The sequence below is a fragment of the Gadus morhua genome, chromosome 8 (assembly GCF_902167405.1).
Source record: "Gadus morhua chromosome 8, gadMor3.0, whole genome shotgun sequence".
Taxonomy (NCBI): domain Eukaryota; kingdom Metazoa; phylum Chordata; class Actinopteri; order Gadiformes; family Gadidae; genus Gadus; species Gadus morhua.
Window position 1 is genome coordinate 11621119 of NC_044055.1, and position 17714 is coordinate 11638832.

General features: G+C 45.5%; 1 protein-coding gene and 1 long non-coding RNA gene across 4 annotated transcripts; one reads left to right on the plus strand and one right to left on the minus strand.

The window, feature by feature from the left end:
• Nucleotides 1-1762: 1762 nt before the first annotated feature.
• Nucleotides 1763-12541, minus strand: LOC115548628 (uncharacterized). The gene is made up of 3 exons (XM_030363393.1): nucleotides 12433-12541; nucleotides 11804-11903; nucleotides 1763-5308 (listed from the first exon to the last, which is right to left on the minus strand). Exons 2-3 carry the CDS (start codon nucleotides 11901-11903, stop codon nucleotides 1929-1931), a joined length of 3480 nt encoding a protein of 1159 aa, XP_030219253.1. The 5' UTR covers nucleotides 12433-12541; the 3' UTR covers nucleotides 1763-1928.
• Nucleotides 12542-13803: 1262 nt separating this feature from the next.
• Nucleotides 13804-16940, plus strand: LOC115549284 (uncharacterized). Of its 3 annotated transcripts, none has more exons than XR_003977733.1 (3): nucleotides 13805-14277; nucleotides 15220-15540; nucleotides 16807-16940. It is a non-coding gene; the product is annotated as an uncharacterized LOC115549284 (long non-coding RNA). The 3 variants fall into 3 exon arrangements; XR_003977732.1 differs by having other exon boundaries at nucleotides 13806-14165; XR_003977731.1 differs by having other exon boundaries at nucleotides 13804-15540.
• Nucleotides 16941-17714: the final 774 nt, after the last annotated feature.

The following is a 17714-nucleotide window of genomic DNA, read 5'->3' on the forward strand; positions in this document are numbered from 1 at the left end:
AGGGTTTGCCCACAAAACAAACGTTTTACAGATCATTTTTACTGCAAAAGGACAAATGCATTCTTGTTTTCTATCAGGTCCATGGTATTGAAGGAGAAGATAGGCCAGACGTTTGCCCGTGTCGAATTTAGGTTTTTTGGGGTGGTTGATTTTGGAAGTCCCGCATGCAGACTTAAAACACTTAAATCTTAAAGCATTTCCCAGATCGACAGGGTTGCTGTTGCTTTAGGGGTATACTTTTTTTTTTAAACTTTTTAGGGGTATAAGTTTTAAATAGACAAATGTTGTCAAAGGCATCCTACATGTGTATATGCGGGCCAAGATCACCAGAAACTCAGCGCCTGGGATGTTGAGTTGTCGGTGGGGCATATTAAACCCCCGTCAAAGCAGTTACTTAAAGGTCCCATGGCATGAAAATCTCACTTTATGAGGTTTTCTAACATAAATATGAGATAAAAGGGGAAAAGCCACCAAGCTTTCCCCTTGGCGCGGTTGGCTGGTTTAACACAATGACGACAGGGTAACGAAGGCATGCAGCCAATTGCGTACAGTCAATCTGACCCTCCCCTGGCGTTGGGCTTCTTTTGTGGGGAGAAATTAGCCAGCAGTTGCATGAAGCTCAGGCCCATTTTTCTCACTAAATTGTGAGTATTTTCACCCTTCTAATGTTCATGTTTACGATGCCAAATAGAGAGCACATTTATTATTTTTGTTAATTTAATCATTCAATGCCTAGCATGCCTGGTCAATCAAACATTCTTACTAACAATATGTAGGCCAAGTATGGGGACTGGGAAATGGATCGGCGGGTAAGTGGAAAACAAAACCAGTTTATGTCCCAAATAAGGTTTAATCATTTAAACATTTTGTCACATTTTGTAATTTATATTTGTTCATTATTTCTGTTCCAGAGAATATTTTGTCTTGGATATTTTACACTATTTCATTAATGTTGTGTTAGGAACACGCAAACGCACAGTGTTATATCAATTGGGAAATTGTACCTTATGTTGACATGAAAATGAAGGGCTGTGGCTGGGGCCGATAAATGTTAGCGTCTGTTGTACAAAGTTGACACAAAAACTATCTCTGATTGTCGCCCCCTGCTGGTGGTTTCATGACCTTGTTAAAACAGACCAGAAGGGGCAGTCTGCAAAGGATACATTTTTGAGAATTTTCAATGGGCATTTTTTTAAAACACAGATCATTGTATTAGCTTTAAGTCTCTTTTAGAGCCTTTGTTCTTCTATAATTCAGGGGTTCCAAACCTTTTCACTTTGAGACCCAAAAGAGACACATGGGGTCTCCCCGGGACCCAAACTTAAAAAGAATGCCTCATGAATTCATAACATCTACATTTACAAACTACTGACAAAGAACACACAGCAAACCATGAATTAAAAAATAAGAAGAAATGTATTTATCTCATGATGAAAGTACATCAAAGCCATAATCCAATGTGTTGAAGTGTGTGAAAAGCACACATAAGAATTTGCACAATTAACTTGAAAAATAAAGAAACAGTAAGTCAATACACTCTGTGTTTCAGCTGGAGTGGGGAGTGCGGCCAAGCATATAAATAGCAGAACAACCGAAACAAAATCAGGGTATTAAACTCCTCATTATATTTTCATTTCAACATCGGGATCTAGAGTGTGCGAGTCACAGAAGTCTCACTCAATGTTATCTCAGCCAGGTTGTCAGGTCCAGATTAACGAGAAGAGAGGGGGGGGGGGGGGGGGGGGGGCATGATAGTCCGCTGGACTATCATGCCCCCACATCTAGAGCAGTTTGGCTCCGCTGGCCACCTCCAAATCTGCATACTCACTATGACTGGTGACTGCACTACAGTGACCAGTGATCGATGTTTGGTTTTAATTATGTTTGATGCTGTTATTTGATGCTTTGTTGTTGTTATCTTATGCTTTTTATTCTATGTAAGGAGACCTTGGGTAAAGGCGGCAAAAATAAAATTTATTATTTATTATTATTTCCTTCCCCGCCTTCTCCCTCATGTGCTGTACTTTCTCGATGCGCTCCAGGTAGCCAGGCTTGGCTTCTGACTTCTCTCCCTCTATCATCAGGTCAATGTATTCAGGTGTTGAGAGTGGATTGGGCTTCAGAGCGATCTCCTTCAGGGTGTTGAGACACTCGGCTGAGCACTCCTTCAGCCTAACCACCTCCTCCTGTAGGAGGTCGTACTCCAGCTCCATCTTTTTGATGACATCTACAACGGACATTGCTTTCTCTGAGGCCTTTTCATACTTTTCTTTCAGGTCCTTGTAGGTCAGTTTCTCCGTCACCTGTTCGTAGTCCCAGTGATACTTTTGGTTGAAATGCAACATCCAATGGCACTTGTTCTCACATTGTGTGCAGTTGCCGTCTGGTCCCATGACCCTACAACGACTCTTTTCAGCATCGTTTGGTATGGAGCAGGGAAAGTGGCAGGTCTTTTCACATTGCTGACAGTTGGTGATGTATTTCCCTGTTTTGGAAATGTCAGCTTGAACAGGTTTCATGAAGATGACCTCATACTCAAATTCCTCATTGGCTGTGATCGCTGCCTCGTGTGTTTGGAGAATTTCAGATTCTTGCTTAATCGCCACAAGTTTAGCTAAGCCCAATTTCACCTTAATCTGGAGATTCTCCAGCTCACCTCTCTTTCTGAGCACCTCCTTAGTTAAGGTCAAGCTCTTGGTCTCAATGAAATTCAGAGCAGAAAAGAATCTGTTCATGCTGTTGGTTCCCATGTCCCAATTTGTTTTATGAAATCCGTCCCCGTCTTCATCGTCATCATCATCGTCATTGTCTTCACTTTTGTTTTTCGCACCAAGTACCTTGTTGTCAGCAAACAAGGAGTTATTGAATTTGAAGTGAATTGGTAAACCATCTTTCTCTTTTGGACAGGGGACCGCAGACTCATTGATTGCGTCGAGAACCGTAGGTTTTGTGCCATCTGCAAATGTCACCAAAATCCGGATGTTCTCTGCCACATCTTTGCCAAATATGGAGAGCACTGATTCAAAGATGTATTTCTGTAATGGTGTAAGCCAAGCTAGAGACGCTTGGGCCACGAAGCAGATGGCATCAATCTCGCTGACTCCATGTTCAGCTGAGAAAATCCTTTGTAGACTTCTAATCATCCTGTCTTTCTCTATGCCTCCTGTGTCTCCGAAACCCGGTGTGTCCACAATAGTCAGGGAGTAGTCGATCTGGAAGCCCTCTCGGTGGTTGAGCTTGTACACGGTGACTTCAGAGGTCTGGCTGTGAGCCTGAGACTTGGCCGCGCCTTCGTCTGCTAACTTGAATCTAAAGGTGTCGTCCCATTTGACCCCCAGGATGTAGTTGATCATCCTGTTGACCAGGGTGGACTTCCCCGCCCCAGTGGCTCCTAGAACCATGATGGTGCGGTTCTTGTTCCCAGAGTCTTTTCCAAATATGAAGCGCTCACACCCCTCTACATTTATGGGCTGGGCTTTCAGAGGAAGAGTATGAACGTCCAGAGAATCTGGGGGTCCTGTAATCTTCCTGCCTTCTTTCTTAACAGCCTCAGGTGGCTTTTCTGTGCACACAACTACAGATTTCTCTTTGCTTTTTTCTGGAGGACTGGTAGGTAAGGTTTTAATTAAAGCGTTATCGTCACAGGCCGGGCCAAGGCCGACTGCACACTTGGCTCTACACCTGATCTTATACTCTTCATTAATCTTCAAGCCGGACACTGTGACATCTCCAGCCTTGCTCTCCATTTGTTTATGCCAAATATCATCTCCATCGACACAGAACTCAACAGTGTAGTGGGTGACAGTTGTTAACCCAAAACGAGGTGGGGAAATATTCAGTGTTACACTGTTATGGGTTATGTCACCTGTGATCATCTCTGGCTTCGAAGGTGGTTCAAAGTTGTTGTTGACTAAGGATCCATCCTTGTAGAGGTGGAGAGTTGCACCTTTCTTCTCATCATCTCTTATTGCAGCTGTTAGAAACCTGACGCTTTTGTTCTCCTTGTTGGCCACGGCAAAATCTTTGAAGAGCTTTATTTTCTCGTAAATTACATTGGAGAAGAACCATTGTTTATTTTCCAAATCTTTAGCACATGGCACATCGTCTGGTTGGGTTTCATCCAAGTAGTTTGACAGAGCTGAAAGGAATGGCTCTGGGGTTTCCAGGGAGGTAAAGACGAAGCACACTGTATGTCTGACATCTTCACTGTGGATCTCATGGTGCAGAGTGTTTCGATTAGTGACAATCGTCATGTTGGGCATCTTGTCAATCAGAGAGCTGATGATTTTGATTTCTGTCTCTTTGCATTCCATCCACTCATTCAGTTCACCACTTTTGAAGGGAGAAGAATGTACTTTTTTCAGGATCTTTGCGAGAACACTTTCCTCCTCTCCTCCTCCTCTGATCAATGGGAGTTTCCTTGCCATATGATTCTGGAATTCCAGTTTGTGCTGAGAAACCAGCTCTTTGAAAGCCTTTAACTTTTTGTTAATCTGTGGGAATTGCTGGGCTGTTGTGCATCTTTCTGCATCGTTGCTTCTCCTTTCCAGCTCACTGAGGTCCTCCAGGACATTCTGAGCATCCCTGATTAATCGTTCACTTATCTGTCGAACCAGTTGAGCAGCACCAGAATCTAGAGCCTTCAGTGGCATTAACCAGACCTTCTGAGGCACAGCATTCGCTCCGTTGGTTCCCATTAGCTTAGGTAGGCTTTGATAGACTTCTATTGCCTCCTGAAAAGACACAGGGTGTTTTTCAAGGTTGAAGTCCCCATGGAACTTGCAGGAGAACTTCTCAACATTTGCAATGTCCGTGTCTGCCATGTTCAGAGAACCTTGACCGTCTATCGTCAAGGCGGGTATCTTCTTGATCAGCACCTTTAGATTGCCCTCGATGACTTGCCTGTCTTCCTTTTCTGACACCTCACGGTCAAACACAAAGAAGGCTTGTGCCCCATATAGGATTCCTGTCACTACGTGTGTTGCTTGTCGTGACTCAAACACATATGGATGCTTTATATTACCTCTGCCAATGTGATTCATTGACAGCTCTTTGAACTTGGTGGTCGTTTTGTATTTTAGTGTCACTCTAGCCTGATTTCTGGAAATCTTAGAATCTGAGAGGAATTTAGCAGAGCCTTCTATCTCAACCAGTCCAGACAGAAAACTGGCTTTGAGTGAAGCTTCAACATTCAATGCAGTTGATTTGTCTTCGATGGAGTCAGATGCAACTATGGCAAAGTCACTGTTGGGTTGGGGTCTTTCGTCTGCTTCTTTCTCTAAGGCTTCCCGGTCCCAAAGTGTCAGAGCTTTAGAAGAAGACAAAGAGAAAACAAATCACAATCCGAGCTCAGAGGAATGCATAAAAAACATATTTGTTTATATATCAGTGTATGGTTTCATACTTAAAGTAAATGCTTTCCTATGAAGGCTGTAGGGTCACCTTTGAAAATAGCTGTTGAATCTCAATGTGTTAGATATGGATAAATAAAGGTTAAATACAAATAAATAAAGGTGTGGAATTGTTCTGATGTGGGATGATATAGGCTGGTCTATATTCTGAACACATCACTGCTTTAACTCACACTAATACTTTACAATAGAGTCTGACTGACCAAATCACATGTATTGAATATGGAAGAGAGTTGGTCTTTCAGAACTTGTTCTGTTGTCTTGCTGTTGAGGGAAGCCATCCTCTGGCTTGTTTCTTTGCAGGTTGGTTTATCTGGTTATAATAATAAATGTTTCTGTAGGCATTCAGGCTTGTGCAATGTTGTAAATGAGTTTGAGGTTTTGTCAGGATCCTCGCATGGACTGTTGTTTTTGTCTCCCCCTACCTGTTGGAGTGTGATAGTTCGGGGCTTTGTTTATGTTTGGAGCCATGTGTTGGTCATGTGTCCGGGGTGACACCCATGTCCTTATTTGGGCGACTTCCTGCCTTTTGTTTGTGCCCTCCATTTTCTCTGTCCACCTGTCCCTCATCTTGCATTGATTGGTGGAGTATTTAAACGCTGCCCTTTCTGCTCACTTTGTCAGATCGTCACGTTAGGTACTGTTTGCTACCCGACTGCCACGTGAGTGCGACTAGCGTGGAGCTCTTTAAAGAGAAACTATTGTTTACTGTTCTTCCCGGTTTTGAACCCTGCCTGTTTTTGGACTAAGCCTTCTGCCTATCGGTTTTGGATCTCTTGCCTGTAGCTGTCCGTCAGTATCTGTCTGCCTGCCTGCCCGTTTACGAACCCTGCCTGTACCTGGAATCTGATTTGCCCGCTGGACTGTATGGAAATAAACCCTTTTTGATCTGCTATTGATTCCCGTTCTGTGTCGTGACAGTACGATCTGACCAAGATGGAATCAGCAGATCTGGATCAGGTGAAAGCTGTGCTGGAGAGGCAAGGAGCGCTTCTCGGTCAACATCAAGCCCAGCTTCAGACAGTTGAAGATTCTCTGGGGGCCATCGCAACCAGCATCACAGACTTGGCGGCCCAGCTGCAGCAGGTCCAACTGGCCCTGGTGCGGTCACCCCAGCCTCAACTGGCGACACCGCCCGACCCCCCCGTTCCACCTGATAACCTGTTCCGAGAGCCCCGTCTGCCAGCTCCTGCACTTTATGCCGGGGAACCTGGAACCTGCAGATCGTTCCTTTCACAATGTTCGCTGGTGTTCCAGCTGTAGCCCGCCACCTTTCCGTCGGATCAGTCCCGGGTTGCTTATGTCATTACCCTCTTGGCGGGCCGTGCAAGAGAGTGGGGAACTGCGGTTTGGGACTCCAACTCCCCAGCCTGTCTCAGCTATCAGTCATTCATAGATGAGATGAAGAAGGTCTTTGATCGCTCGGTGCACGGGAGAGAGGCCGCCCGAGTGATGTTGCAGATCCGTTAAGGCAAGAGGTCTGCTTCTGACTATGCAATAGACTTCCGCACCCTCGCCGCCACCAGTGGATGGAATTCAGATGCCCAGTATGATGCCTTCCTCTATGGACTCTCTGAGGCCATTAAGGATGAGGTCGCCACCCGTGAGCTGCCTTCCACCTTTGATGACCTCGTTGAGCTTGCCATCCGAGTGGACAAACGCCTGAAGCAGCGCGCCGGGGAGCGAGAGTTCCGCCCTCCTCCGAGGTCACCCGCCTCGGAGGCCCCTCTCCCATTCCTGCCTGCGCCATCTTACCCCAGCCTACCAGAGCCCATGCAAGTGGACCGTACCCATCTGTCCCCAGCCGAGAGACAGAGAAGAAGGGACACCAATTCGTGCATGTATTGTGGTAAACCGGGTCATTACTCCGCCCAATGACCGGCAAAAGGCAACGCTCACCCGTAGAAGGGGGATTACTGGTGAGCGTCACTCCTCTTCATCCCTCTGCTACCACCCGTACCCTTGTCCCTGCCACGCTCATTACAGGAGCTCATTCCCACCTCGTGTCTGCACTTATTGACTCGGGAGCGGATGGCAATTTCATGGACACCTCCCTGGTCTCTGAGCTAAACCTCGTCCCAGCCCAGCTGAAGTCCCCTCTGGAGGCAAGAGCACTAACCGGAGCAAGGTTCTCCCAGATAACCCATGTCACGCCCCCGGTGAGTCTACTCATTTCTGGCAATCATCAAGAGGACCTAGTGTTCCATATGTTAGACTCACCAACTGCTCCCATCGTCCTCGGCCGGCCCTGGCTGGTAAAGCACAATCCACACATTGATTGGGCTAATAACACCATCCTTGGCTGGGGCACATTCTGTCTGAATAACTGCCTTAAGAGTGCCCTTACCCCCCCGCCTGCAGTCTCACCAGCCACAGATGATTCCATGGATCTGTCTGAAGTACCACCTGAGTACCTGGATCTCAAGGCTGTGTTCAGTAAAGCCCGTGCAACCTCCCTGCCACCGCACCGACCCTATGACCTGGCCATCGAGCTTCTACCTAGTACGTCACCTCCTAGGGGCCGTCTCTATTCCTTGTCTTCTCCCGAGACCGCAGCTATGAACAAATACATCTGTGAATCACTAGCTGCCGGTATTATCCGCCCCTCTTCCTCGCCTGCTGGTGCCGGGTTTTTCTTCGTAGGGAAGAAGGACGGCACCCTGCGTCCTTGTATAGACTATAGGGGCCTAAACAACATCACTGTGAAGAACCGCTACCCTCTGCCTTTGATGTCCTCAGCTTTTGAGTTGTTGCGGGGGGCCAAGATTTTCACCAAGTTGGATCTCCGCAGTGCTTACCATCTGGTCCGAGTAAGGGAGGGGGATGAATGGAAGACTGCATTTAATACTCCGTCAGGTCACTATGAGTATTTAGTCATGCCTTTTGGTCTCACCAACTGCCCAGCTGTGTTCCAGGGTATGATTAATGATGTCCTGAGGGATATGCTTAACAAGTTTGTTTTTGTTTACATAGATGACATTTTGATTTTTTCTCCGTCGGTTTCCCAGCACTCCCAACATGTCCGTAGTGTCCTGCAGCGCCTTTTGGAGAACCAACTGTTCGTTAAAGCGGAGAAATGTGAATTTCACAAAGAGACTGTTTCCTTCCTGGGGTATGTCATCACAGCTGGAGGGGTCCAGATGGATGGCCCGAAGGTAAAAGCAGTCACCGACTGGGAACGTCCAACATCTAGGCGGGAACTACAAAGATTCCTGGGATTTGCTAACTTCTACCGGCGGTTCATCCGCAACTACGGTTCTCTGGCTGCTCCCCTAACCGCTCTAACCTCCTCCAGGGTGAAGTTCACTTGGTCACCAGCTGCCGAGGCGGCGTTTAACGACCTGAAGAGTCGTTTCACATCGGCCCCGATCTTGAGCCAACCCGACCCTGACCGTCAGTTTATCGTTGAGGTGGATGCCTCAGATGTTGGGGTGGGGGCTATTCTTTCTCAGAAGTCTGGGGCAGATCAGAAGGTCCACCCCTGTGCATTCTACTCCCACAAACTCACTCCCACTGAGCGCAATTATGACATTGGCGACAGAGAGCTGTTGGCAGTAAAATTGGCCCTAGAGGAGTGGCGTCATTGGCTGGAGGGAGCTAAGGAGCCATTTTTAGTTTGGACGGATCATAAGAATCTGGAGTATCTACGTTCGGCTAAACGCTTAAATCCCAGGCAATCTCGTTGGTCTCTGTTTTTCACCCGTTTTGACTTTTGTCTGTCCTTCCGACCAGGATCCAAGAATGGTAAACCGGATGCCCTGTCTCGTCAGTTCCCAGATTCGGATCCTGCTCCTGCACCTAGCACCGTCCTGTCCCCACAGTGCCTCATAGGAGCTGCTAGATGGGATATTGAGACCATTGTCCGCACAGCCCTGTCTGGTGAGTCCGGCCCCAGCACTTGCCCTCCTAACTGTCTTTTCGTACCACAATCCGTCCGCTCCCAGGTCCTGCAATGGGGTCACTCATCCAAGCTGGCCTGTCATCCGGGTGTCAGACGTACCACTGCGTTAATAAAGCAACGCTTCTGGTGGCCTGCTATGGAGCGGAGTGTGCGTGAGTTTGTGGAAGCCTGTTCTGTATGTGCCCAGAATAAACCATCAAACCTTCCACCTGCTGGCTTTCTACAACCCCTACCAGTACCCAGGAGACCCTGGTCCCACATTGCCCTGGACTTTGTCACTGGTTTGCCACCTTCTCACGGTAACACTACAATCCTCACTGTCGTTGATCGCTTTTCCGAATCTGTGCACTTGGTCCCCTTACCCAAGTTACCCTCTGCCAAGGAGACAGCGGACTTACTCGTGCAGCATGTCTTCAGGCTACACGGGCTCCCAGTGGATGTGGTCTCAGACAGAGGTCCCCAGTTCACCTCTAATTTTTGGCGTGCTTTTTGCAACCTTCTCGGTGCGAGGGTCAGTCTGTCCTCAGGCTTTCATCCCCAGTCAAATGGCCAGTCGGAGCGAGCCAACCAGCAGATGGAGACAGCGTTGCGGTGCCTGACGTCACAGGACCCTACAGCCTGGAGTCTTCAGCTGCCATGGGTGGAGTACTCCATGAACTCCTTGCCATCTGCGTCTACTGGTCTGTCTCCGTTCCAGTGCTGCCTCGGCTACCAGCCTCCATTGTTCCCGACCCAGGAGGAGGAGGTTGGGGTTCCCTCAGCACAGACATTCATCCGACGCTGTCGCAGAACGTGGAGGCGGACCCGGGCCGCCATTCTTCGCTCACAGACCAGAATGAAGAGTCAGGCTGACCGTCGCCGCATCAAAGCTCCCCACTACACCCAGGGGCAGCGGGTGTGGCTTTCCACGCGTGACCTTCCTCTGAAGGTGACTTCCCCAAAATTGAATCCACGCTTCATCGGCCCCTACGCCATCTCCCAGGTGGTCAACCCCTCTGCGGTTCGCTTGAACCTCCCTCCTGCCCTCCGCCGCATCCACCCCACCTTCCATGTGTCCCGTGTCAAGCCCTTCCGGTGTTGCCGTCCGGGTTCCAACTCCGGCCCCAAACCCCCACCACCCCCCAGACTCGTTGATGGGTCTGAGGTTTACACAGTTCGCCGCCTGCTCGACGTCTGCCGTCGGGGTCGGGGCCACCAGTACCTGGTGGACTGGGAGGGCTACGGCCCCGAGGAGAGGAGCTGGGTCCCTGCCCGGAACATTGTTGACCCCTCGCTCATCAAGGACTTTCACCGTCAGCATCCCGCTCCTACCTCGGTCAACGCCAGGAGGCGTTGGTAGAGGAGGGGGTACTGTCAGGATCCTCGCATGGACTGTTGTTTTTGTCTCCCCCTACCTGTTGGAGTGTGATAGTTCGGGGCTTTGTTTATGTTTGGAGCCATGTGTTGGTCATGTGTCCGGGGTGACACCCATGTCCTTATTTGGGCGACTTCCTGCCTTTTGTTTGTGCCCTCCATTTTCTCTGTCCACCTGTCCCTCATCTTGCATTGATTGGTGGAGTATTTAAACGCTGCCCTTTCTGCTCACTTTGTCAGATCGTCACGTTAGGTACTGTTTGCTACCCGACTGCCACGTGAGTGCGACTAGCGTGGAGCTCTTTAAAGAGAAACTATTGTTTACTGTTCTTCCCGGTTTTGAACCCTGCCTGTTTTTGGACTAAGCCTTCTGCCTATCGGTTTTGGATCTCTTGCCTGTACCTGTCCGCCAGTATCTGTCTGCCTGCCTGCCTGTTTACGAACCCTGCCTGTACCTGGAATCTGATTTGCCCGCTGGACTGTATGGAAATAAACCCTTTTTGATCTGCTATTGATTCCCGTTCTGTGTCGTGACAGGTTTGTAAAATGGAAATGAGGTAGGTTTTATCTTGGTCCCTATCATGTGCGTTGCCACTTTCTTTGTCCCAGTGTGTTATCTTAGTCAGCCTGAATGTAGGGGCTTTCATGTTAAATGCATGCCGACACCCCAACCCTGATGTTTAAAAGACCAGCCTCTGAAATGTAGCTTCAGCGAGGGATCAGACAAGCTACTGATGGCTGTGTTGTGTGCTCTCTCTGCCAGCTGAATTAAATCAGCTTCAATGCTCTGCTATTAAGTTATTTTACCTTCATAAGAGCATTTCCACGACTGTAGCAAATATTATGGAAACGGGTGGAGGTTACGACGTAAGATTAATATTCTTTGCCATTAATATGATTAAATAGTCTCAATTATGCCTATGAACCTATGTGATATGGTTTGGCTGTCATTACTGAAAAGCATTTTCAAATGGTTTTCCAGTTTATTGGAGCTAATATCAGCTAATATTCATGATTATAACATCCATTTGGCCAGAGCCATCAATTTCAGCCAAAATATAAATCAGTTATAAGTTAAAATAACGACAATAAGGGATCTTGTGCATGTCCGTTAGACTCAGGACTTGTATTTATTTACCGGGGATCAGTGAGTCATTGCGACAGTCGTAGAGCATCCCCAGACTGAAGGGCCGGCCCAATGCTGCCAGCACTACAGTCGTATCACTGTCCACGGCCATCTGAGAACACACACACACACACACACACACACACACACACACACACACACACACACACACACACACACACTAGGGGTGTAACGATGCATGTATTCATATTGAACCGAATGGGTACGGACGTCACGGTCCGGTGCATGGATTTAAACGGAGAATACACGGTATGAAATTAAATAAAACAGGAAAGAGGACTTCTTGTTCTCGTAGTTAAGGGGAAGCTTAAGCCATTTAAAACAAAGTCAAAGTCTGATGGTCATCATGTTAATCTAAGATGGCCAGCTAAGTGGATTTCCACGTGTGCCTATACAATTCACCTATCGCTTCATAGATATTATCCCGAAACTTTAGCAAATAAAGTGAGTTAAAAGCGATCCGGATTCAGTGTAATAACATAAATCACAATGAAACCTGAAGTAAAGTCCACAACATTTACGGTCCACATTTCGAACATTAGTTATGGGGCGGATAACCACTGATTAGGTCCATTCGATAACGCTCAAAACGGGTGCACAAAATCAGCACCAAAACCTACCTTGGCTGTCCTGGCTGCGTACTTGGAACAGGATGTGAGCTCTGTCTCTCTACCGCGCCTCTTAAAGCTGAGCTGGGTGAGCTACAGCCAGGTGGAGTGGCCATGTCATTATTTTTCACACAATTCCCAAGAAATGGTTCCTCTTTCTTATGATAATTTCCGCCTCAATGACTGAAGGTCTAAAAATATATCAGCTTAGTTCATGACGCTGGTATTATTTATATAATATTTTAGAATAAACAATGGTCAATAGTCAAATAAAAAGGCTTAAAATCAACATAGATCATTGTGTTCATCTTCAATTCTCTTTTAGGTAAAAGGCATGCGTTATCGTGATGATACTTCAAGACCCAAAAGAGACGTTTGGGGTCTCCCTGGGACCCCAAATTCTCAAAACTACCTGTTCAACCCTCACATCATTGTGTCACTTGTGCGCATCAAAAAAGCAGATCCTCATTGCTTTGAACAAGTTGCAAATGCTTTGGTACATCCATGCAAATGACTATGTACAATTCTCTGCTTTTTCCTACTCACTTTCTATTGAATTGTCTTACCCCCACAACATTTAGGCATTAGTTCATTGCATAAGTCTTTACATGCAAAATGGTTGACAAGTTGTCATAATATGTCAGGCATATTTCTATACATTTCCATTAGACTTTTTTTCTTAAACTGTCCTTAATTGGTAAATTGCTACCAGGTGAATCTTGACTTTCTCTAAAGAAGGGAAATGTGTGAAGTGTTAGATCAACCGACAATCAACCAGTTTACTGAAATAGCTCAAAGGTGCATCTCATGAACCATGAACTGGTAAGTACATATATAGCTGGAGCACAACACAATGTGACCTTGTCTGACAATGGAAAGACAAGGAATTGGACGGGGTCAACAGCCAGAGAGAAGGAGAAGAGGAGTGAGGCTTCGTGAGAATGAGAATTTGTGGCCCAACAGAGAGGAACGTTTGGAGGTATAGGAAGACTGCAGTGTAATTCCTACAGGAATGCATGTACAGTTTAGCCTAAGGAGATTGGCCTATGTTCACATTTCTAGCAATGAAAAGGTCTGTCAAAAAATTAAAGTACAAACAGTCAAAGCGTAAATGTGAATCTTGTCCAGTCTCTTGCAATCAATCTCCCAAATACACTGAGGTGTAACTTACAATTGACAATAATTGTCTTCAAAACTTTATATTGTATTGTTATATTGACAACATGACTAGGCAATTTGACTGTCTTATCCATTCACAATGACACAATGACTTGTCATTCTGAGAGAGAGAGAGAGAGAGAGAGAGAGAGAGAGAGAGAGAGAGAGAGAGAGAGAGAGAGAGAGAGAGAGAGAGAGAGAGAGAGAGAGAGAGAGAGACACCCCCGGGGACAGGGTGTGGGTGTACTGCCGCGTTTTCCTGTTTACGGAAACCACACGTTTCCCTTTCACTAGCGAGACTGAATAAAGTAACCCTCCACTGCAACCAGGTCTGGTAATTGCAACGCTCTAACCCATTCTCCACGGTGCTTTGATAAGTCCTATCGCTCTCCAGACAGACGGACAGTCAGTCAGACTTACTGACTGACTGACTGACTGACTGACTGACTGACGCCTAGCCCCCCTCCCCCCTCCCTCCCCCACCCCAAGACAGACCCAGAGAAGATCTGCAGGGTTAAGGACTGGGAGAGGCCAACGAATCGGAAGGAAGTGCTGCAGTTCTTGGGGTTCGCTGGATATTGCAGGCGGTACGTTGAAGGCTACTCAAGCATAGCTGCTCCTTTATACCACCTCACATCTGGTGATCCCAGAAAGAAAATGAGGGGAAAGAAGAGATTGGGTCCCGAACCACCCTTTTTTGTGAGTGTGAAAAGGCCTTTCAGTCCCTAAAACAAAAGTTGACAACTGCTCCAGTGCTGGCCTATCCAGATTACAGCTAGCCTTTTGTGCGGTCTTGGCTCAATTCCAGGGTGGAACCGAGAGGGTCATAGCCTATGCGAGCAGAGGCTTGAGGCCAACAGAGTCAAGGTATCCTGCTCGCATAAACTAGAGTTTTGCGATTTGCAAATTGCGTTTTCTTAAATTGCGATGGTGGTTTGAATTCGATTAATCGTTCAGATCTACCGGCCGGTTGGTGAAAAAGGCACAGCGATGCCTATTCTACCTCAGGCGGATGAAGAAGTTTGGCATAGGGCCCAAGACCCTACGGGCCATCTAAAGAGGCACTACAGAGAGCCTTCTGACAGCTAAGATCCCCGCCTGACATGGGAACAGCACTGCTCTCGACCGCAAAGCACTGCAGAGGATCGTGGGACAGTTTCATGTTTCAGTTTCAGATCATGGACAATGGAGTCTCGCGGCCTGTGGCCTGCTGCCTGTCCCTATTCCATTGCACTTTTGCTCTTGTGACTTCTGTCCATTTGTTTAGATTTCTATTGTTTAGATTATATTGTTATTTCATTGATATTTCTATTTTTTAGTTTGATGCTGCAAGCAGGGAAGCCAGAACACATTTTATTGTGGTATACTTGTATATGAAATGGCACTATGAATAATCTTGAATCTACTGAAATGTACTGTACACTATTTGATAAATGCATCAAATATTCTCAGTGAATGCATGGCCAGAGTAGAGGTAGAAAAGGTGACCAGACGTCTTATTTGGTCAATGAAGTCTATTGAACTTATAGCTCACAAGAGTAGTTACATAAACTGAATCCCATACCATACATAAGTAAAACCGGTTATTCTAACTTCAACTTTTTTTACCCATCTAATTGTGGGTCCTTTCTTCTACCTCAGGCCATTCCTCAGAAACCAACTTGGGCGGGTTGAAACTGGCTTTGAATGCAGATGTTTTTATCTGTCATTACCTGTTTTACCAAAGACAGGACATACAGGTCAAAGATTTTACACACATTGACTTCAGCCTGGAGTCGTTATGTCCAGCAAAGTAAATTATTTCTGATAAAGCAGTTATGGGGTTAATCTGCTGCATCCAAGATAAAATCTCCAACAAAGTAAATAATGGAGAGAGAGTGAGAGAATGAGGGGCCACCGACTGGGTATCCAAGTGGAGGTTGCTGTCAACTTTCTCAGGGAAACGACTTTGACATCTCTACCGTGAGTATTCTGCCTGCGATTATTAGATGATTCCTGCATGCAGCGCTCAACTATTATTCTTTTTAAGTTTTATTCTTTCTTTCTTTTTGTTCTTTCTTTCTGTATTATTCTCTACCAACTTTGGGACATAACTCCTTACACAATTTTTCCCTTAGAGACTCCATTCCAATTGCACGCTTCATTTCAATGTTTAAAATATTTTTAACTTTGTAAAAGGTCCCATTGCACGAAAATTTCACTTTATGAGGTTTTCCAACATTACTATTAGTTCCCCTAGCCTGCCTATGCTCCCCCAGTGGCTAGAAATGGCGCCAGGTGTAAAACAAGCACTAGGTATCCTGCTCCTCCTTTGAAAAAACCAAAGCTCAGACGTGCCGATTTGGTATTTGCCACCATATGTGTGAGAGATAGATGAGAGTTTCCTTGTATACCACTTAATGTCATAGTTAATAATTAGTAACTTTTTAATAGATGGCAATATATATGTTTTGGGTGGGTTTTTGGTTGATTGGGCGGTTTTAAATTTGTAGTTGGGGTGGAAATTGCTAATCCAATCTGGCAACAAATGCTATCTAAATAATATGCCCCTTTTCTAAATTACTACACGCATACGCACACACCAGCTCAGCTATTCTATATTTTATCTCAAATGTATTAAAACTTGATCACTTTAGCTATTTGTTTAACTCTTCACTTTATTTGTTCCCAACCATTTACATTTTGTTAAATGGTTTGCATGTTTACATTGTGTACTCCATTTAGACTGTTCAAATCCTTACACCTGACTTAAGCCAACATTTCTTTAGGTCTTAAAATATGTGGCTTTACTAAAAAATATTTCAACCTCACTTTGCAATACAGCACTCACCGCATTTTCTGCAGGAAATGCATTTTCGATTTACTATTACGAGCCAATGAATATTATGAAGCTATCAGTAGTATATTAGGCCTAACAGCAGCGTCGGCTTGCATACAATTTCAACTGAAAATATAAATGTATTTATCCATAATTTATCCCTGCGTTTATTGAACCATTTTCTTTAGAGTTACTTATTTTCTTTCTCAGTAGCAATTCTATATCTAATGCTTGCTGAACAAATGTATCTTTAAATTAACTTTGTTATGTTATTGTATTTCTAAAATAAATTTAGATAAGAAGGGTTACTGTGTGTGTGTGTGTGTGTGTGTGTGTGTGTGTGTGTGTGTGTGTGTGTGTGTGTGTGTGTGTGTGTGTGTGTGTGTGTGTGTGTGTGTGTGTGTTTTCAGATGGCCGTGGACAGTGGTAAGACCGTAACAGTAGTGCTGGCAGCACTGGGCCGGCCCTTCCGTCTGGGGATGCTCTACGACTGTCGCAATGACTCACTGATCCCCGGTAAATAAATACAAGTCCCGAGACAATATCCCTAATTTGTGTTATTTTAAGGAGAATTTTTGGAATAATCTGGTTGGTGTGACTCACGGCCATTAGGCTTGCTTGCTTGCTTTCTTTCTTTCTTTCTTTCTTTCTTTCTTTCTTTCTTTCTTTCTTTCTTTCTTTCTTTCTTTCTTTCTTTCTTTCTTTCTTTCTTTCTTTCTTTCTTTCTTTTTTAAGACATTCTACTTTTAAAATTATATTTTTTATAATGGAAGTCAATAGGAGGAAGGCATAGCTGTCTTTTTACCGTTTAGCTTTGTTCAAACATTTAACAAATCAACACACTTTGATCTTAAAATATATCTAAACGATTTTTGATATCATTTATACTACTAATCATAGTACATGGTATGAAGGGGGATGAACCTATGCCTACAGAAACATTATAATAATAACCAGATAAACCAACCTGCAGAGAAACAAACCAGAGGAGTTCTGAAAGACCAACTCTCTTCCATATTCAATACATGTGATTTGGTCAGTCAGACTCTAAAGAGAAAGACAACCTCAACTCAAAATCCCCGGTGAAGAAGACTGGACTTTACTGTCGGGTTAGTGAAGCTTCATTAAACTCTGCGGTATAATTCACGTTTCTTGTTCAAACCGTTAGTTGCGCTATTTCTGAATGAATCCATACAGCATAGCTATCGCAAAACGATAGTGATCGTGTCCAGGCTGAACTTACCGTAGTGTCCAATAGAGGCCGCCTTCCTCAGCCTCCCGATCACATAACTCCTGTCCTGGGGCTTATTAAGCCAAT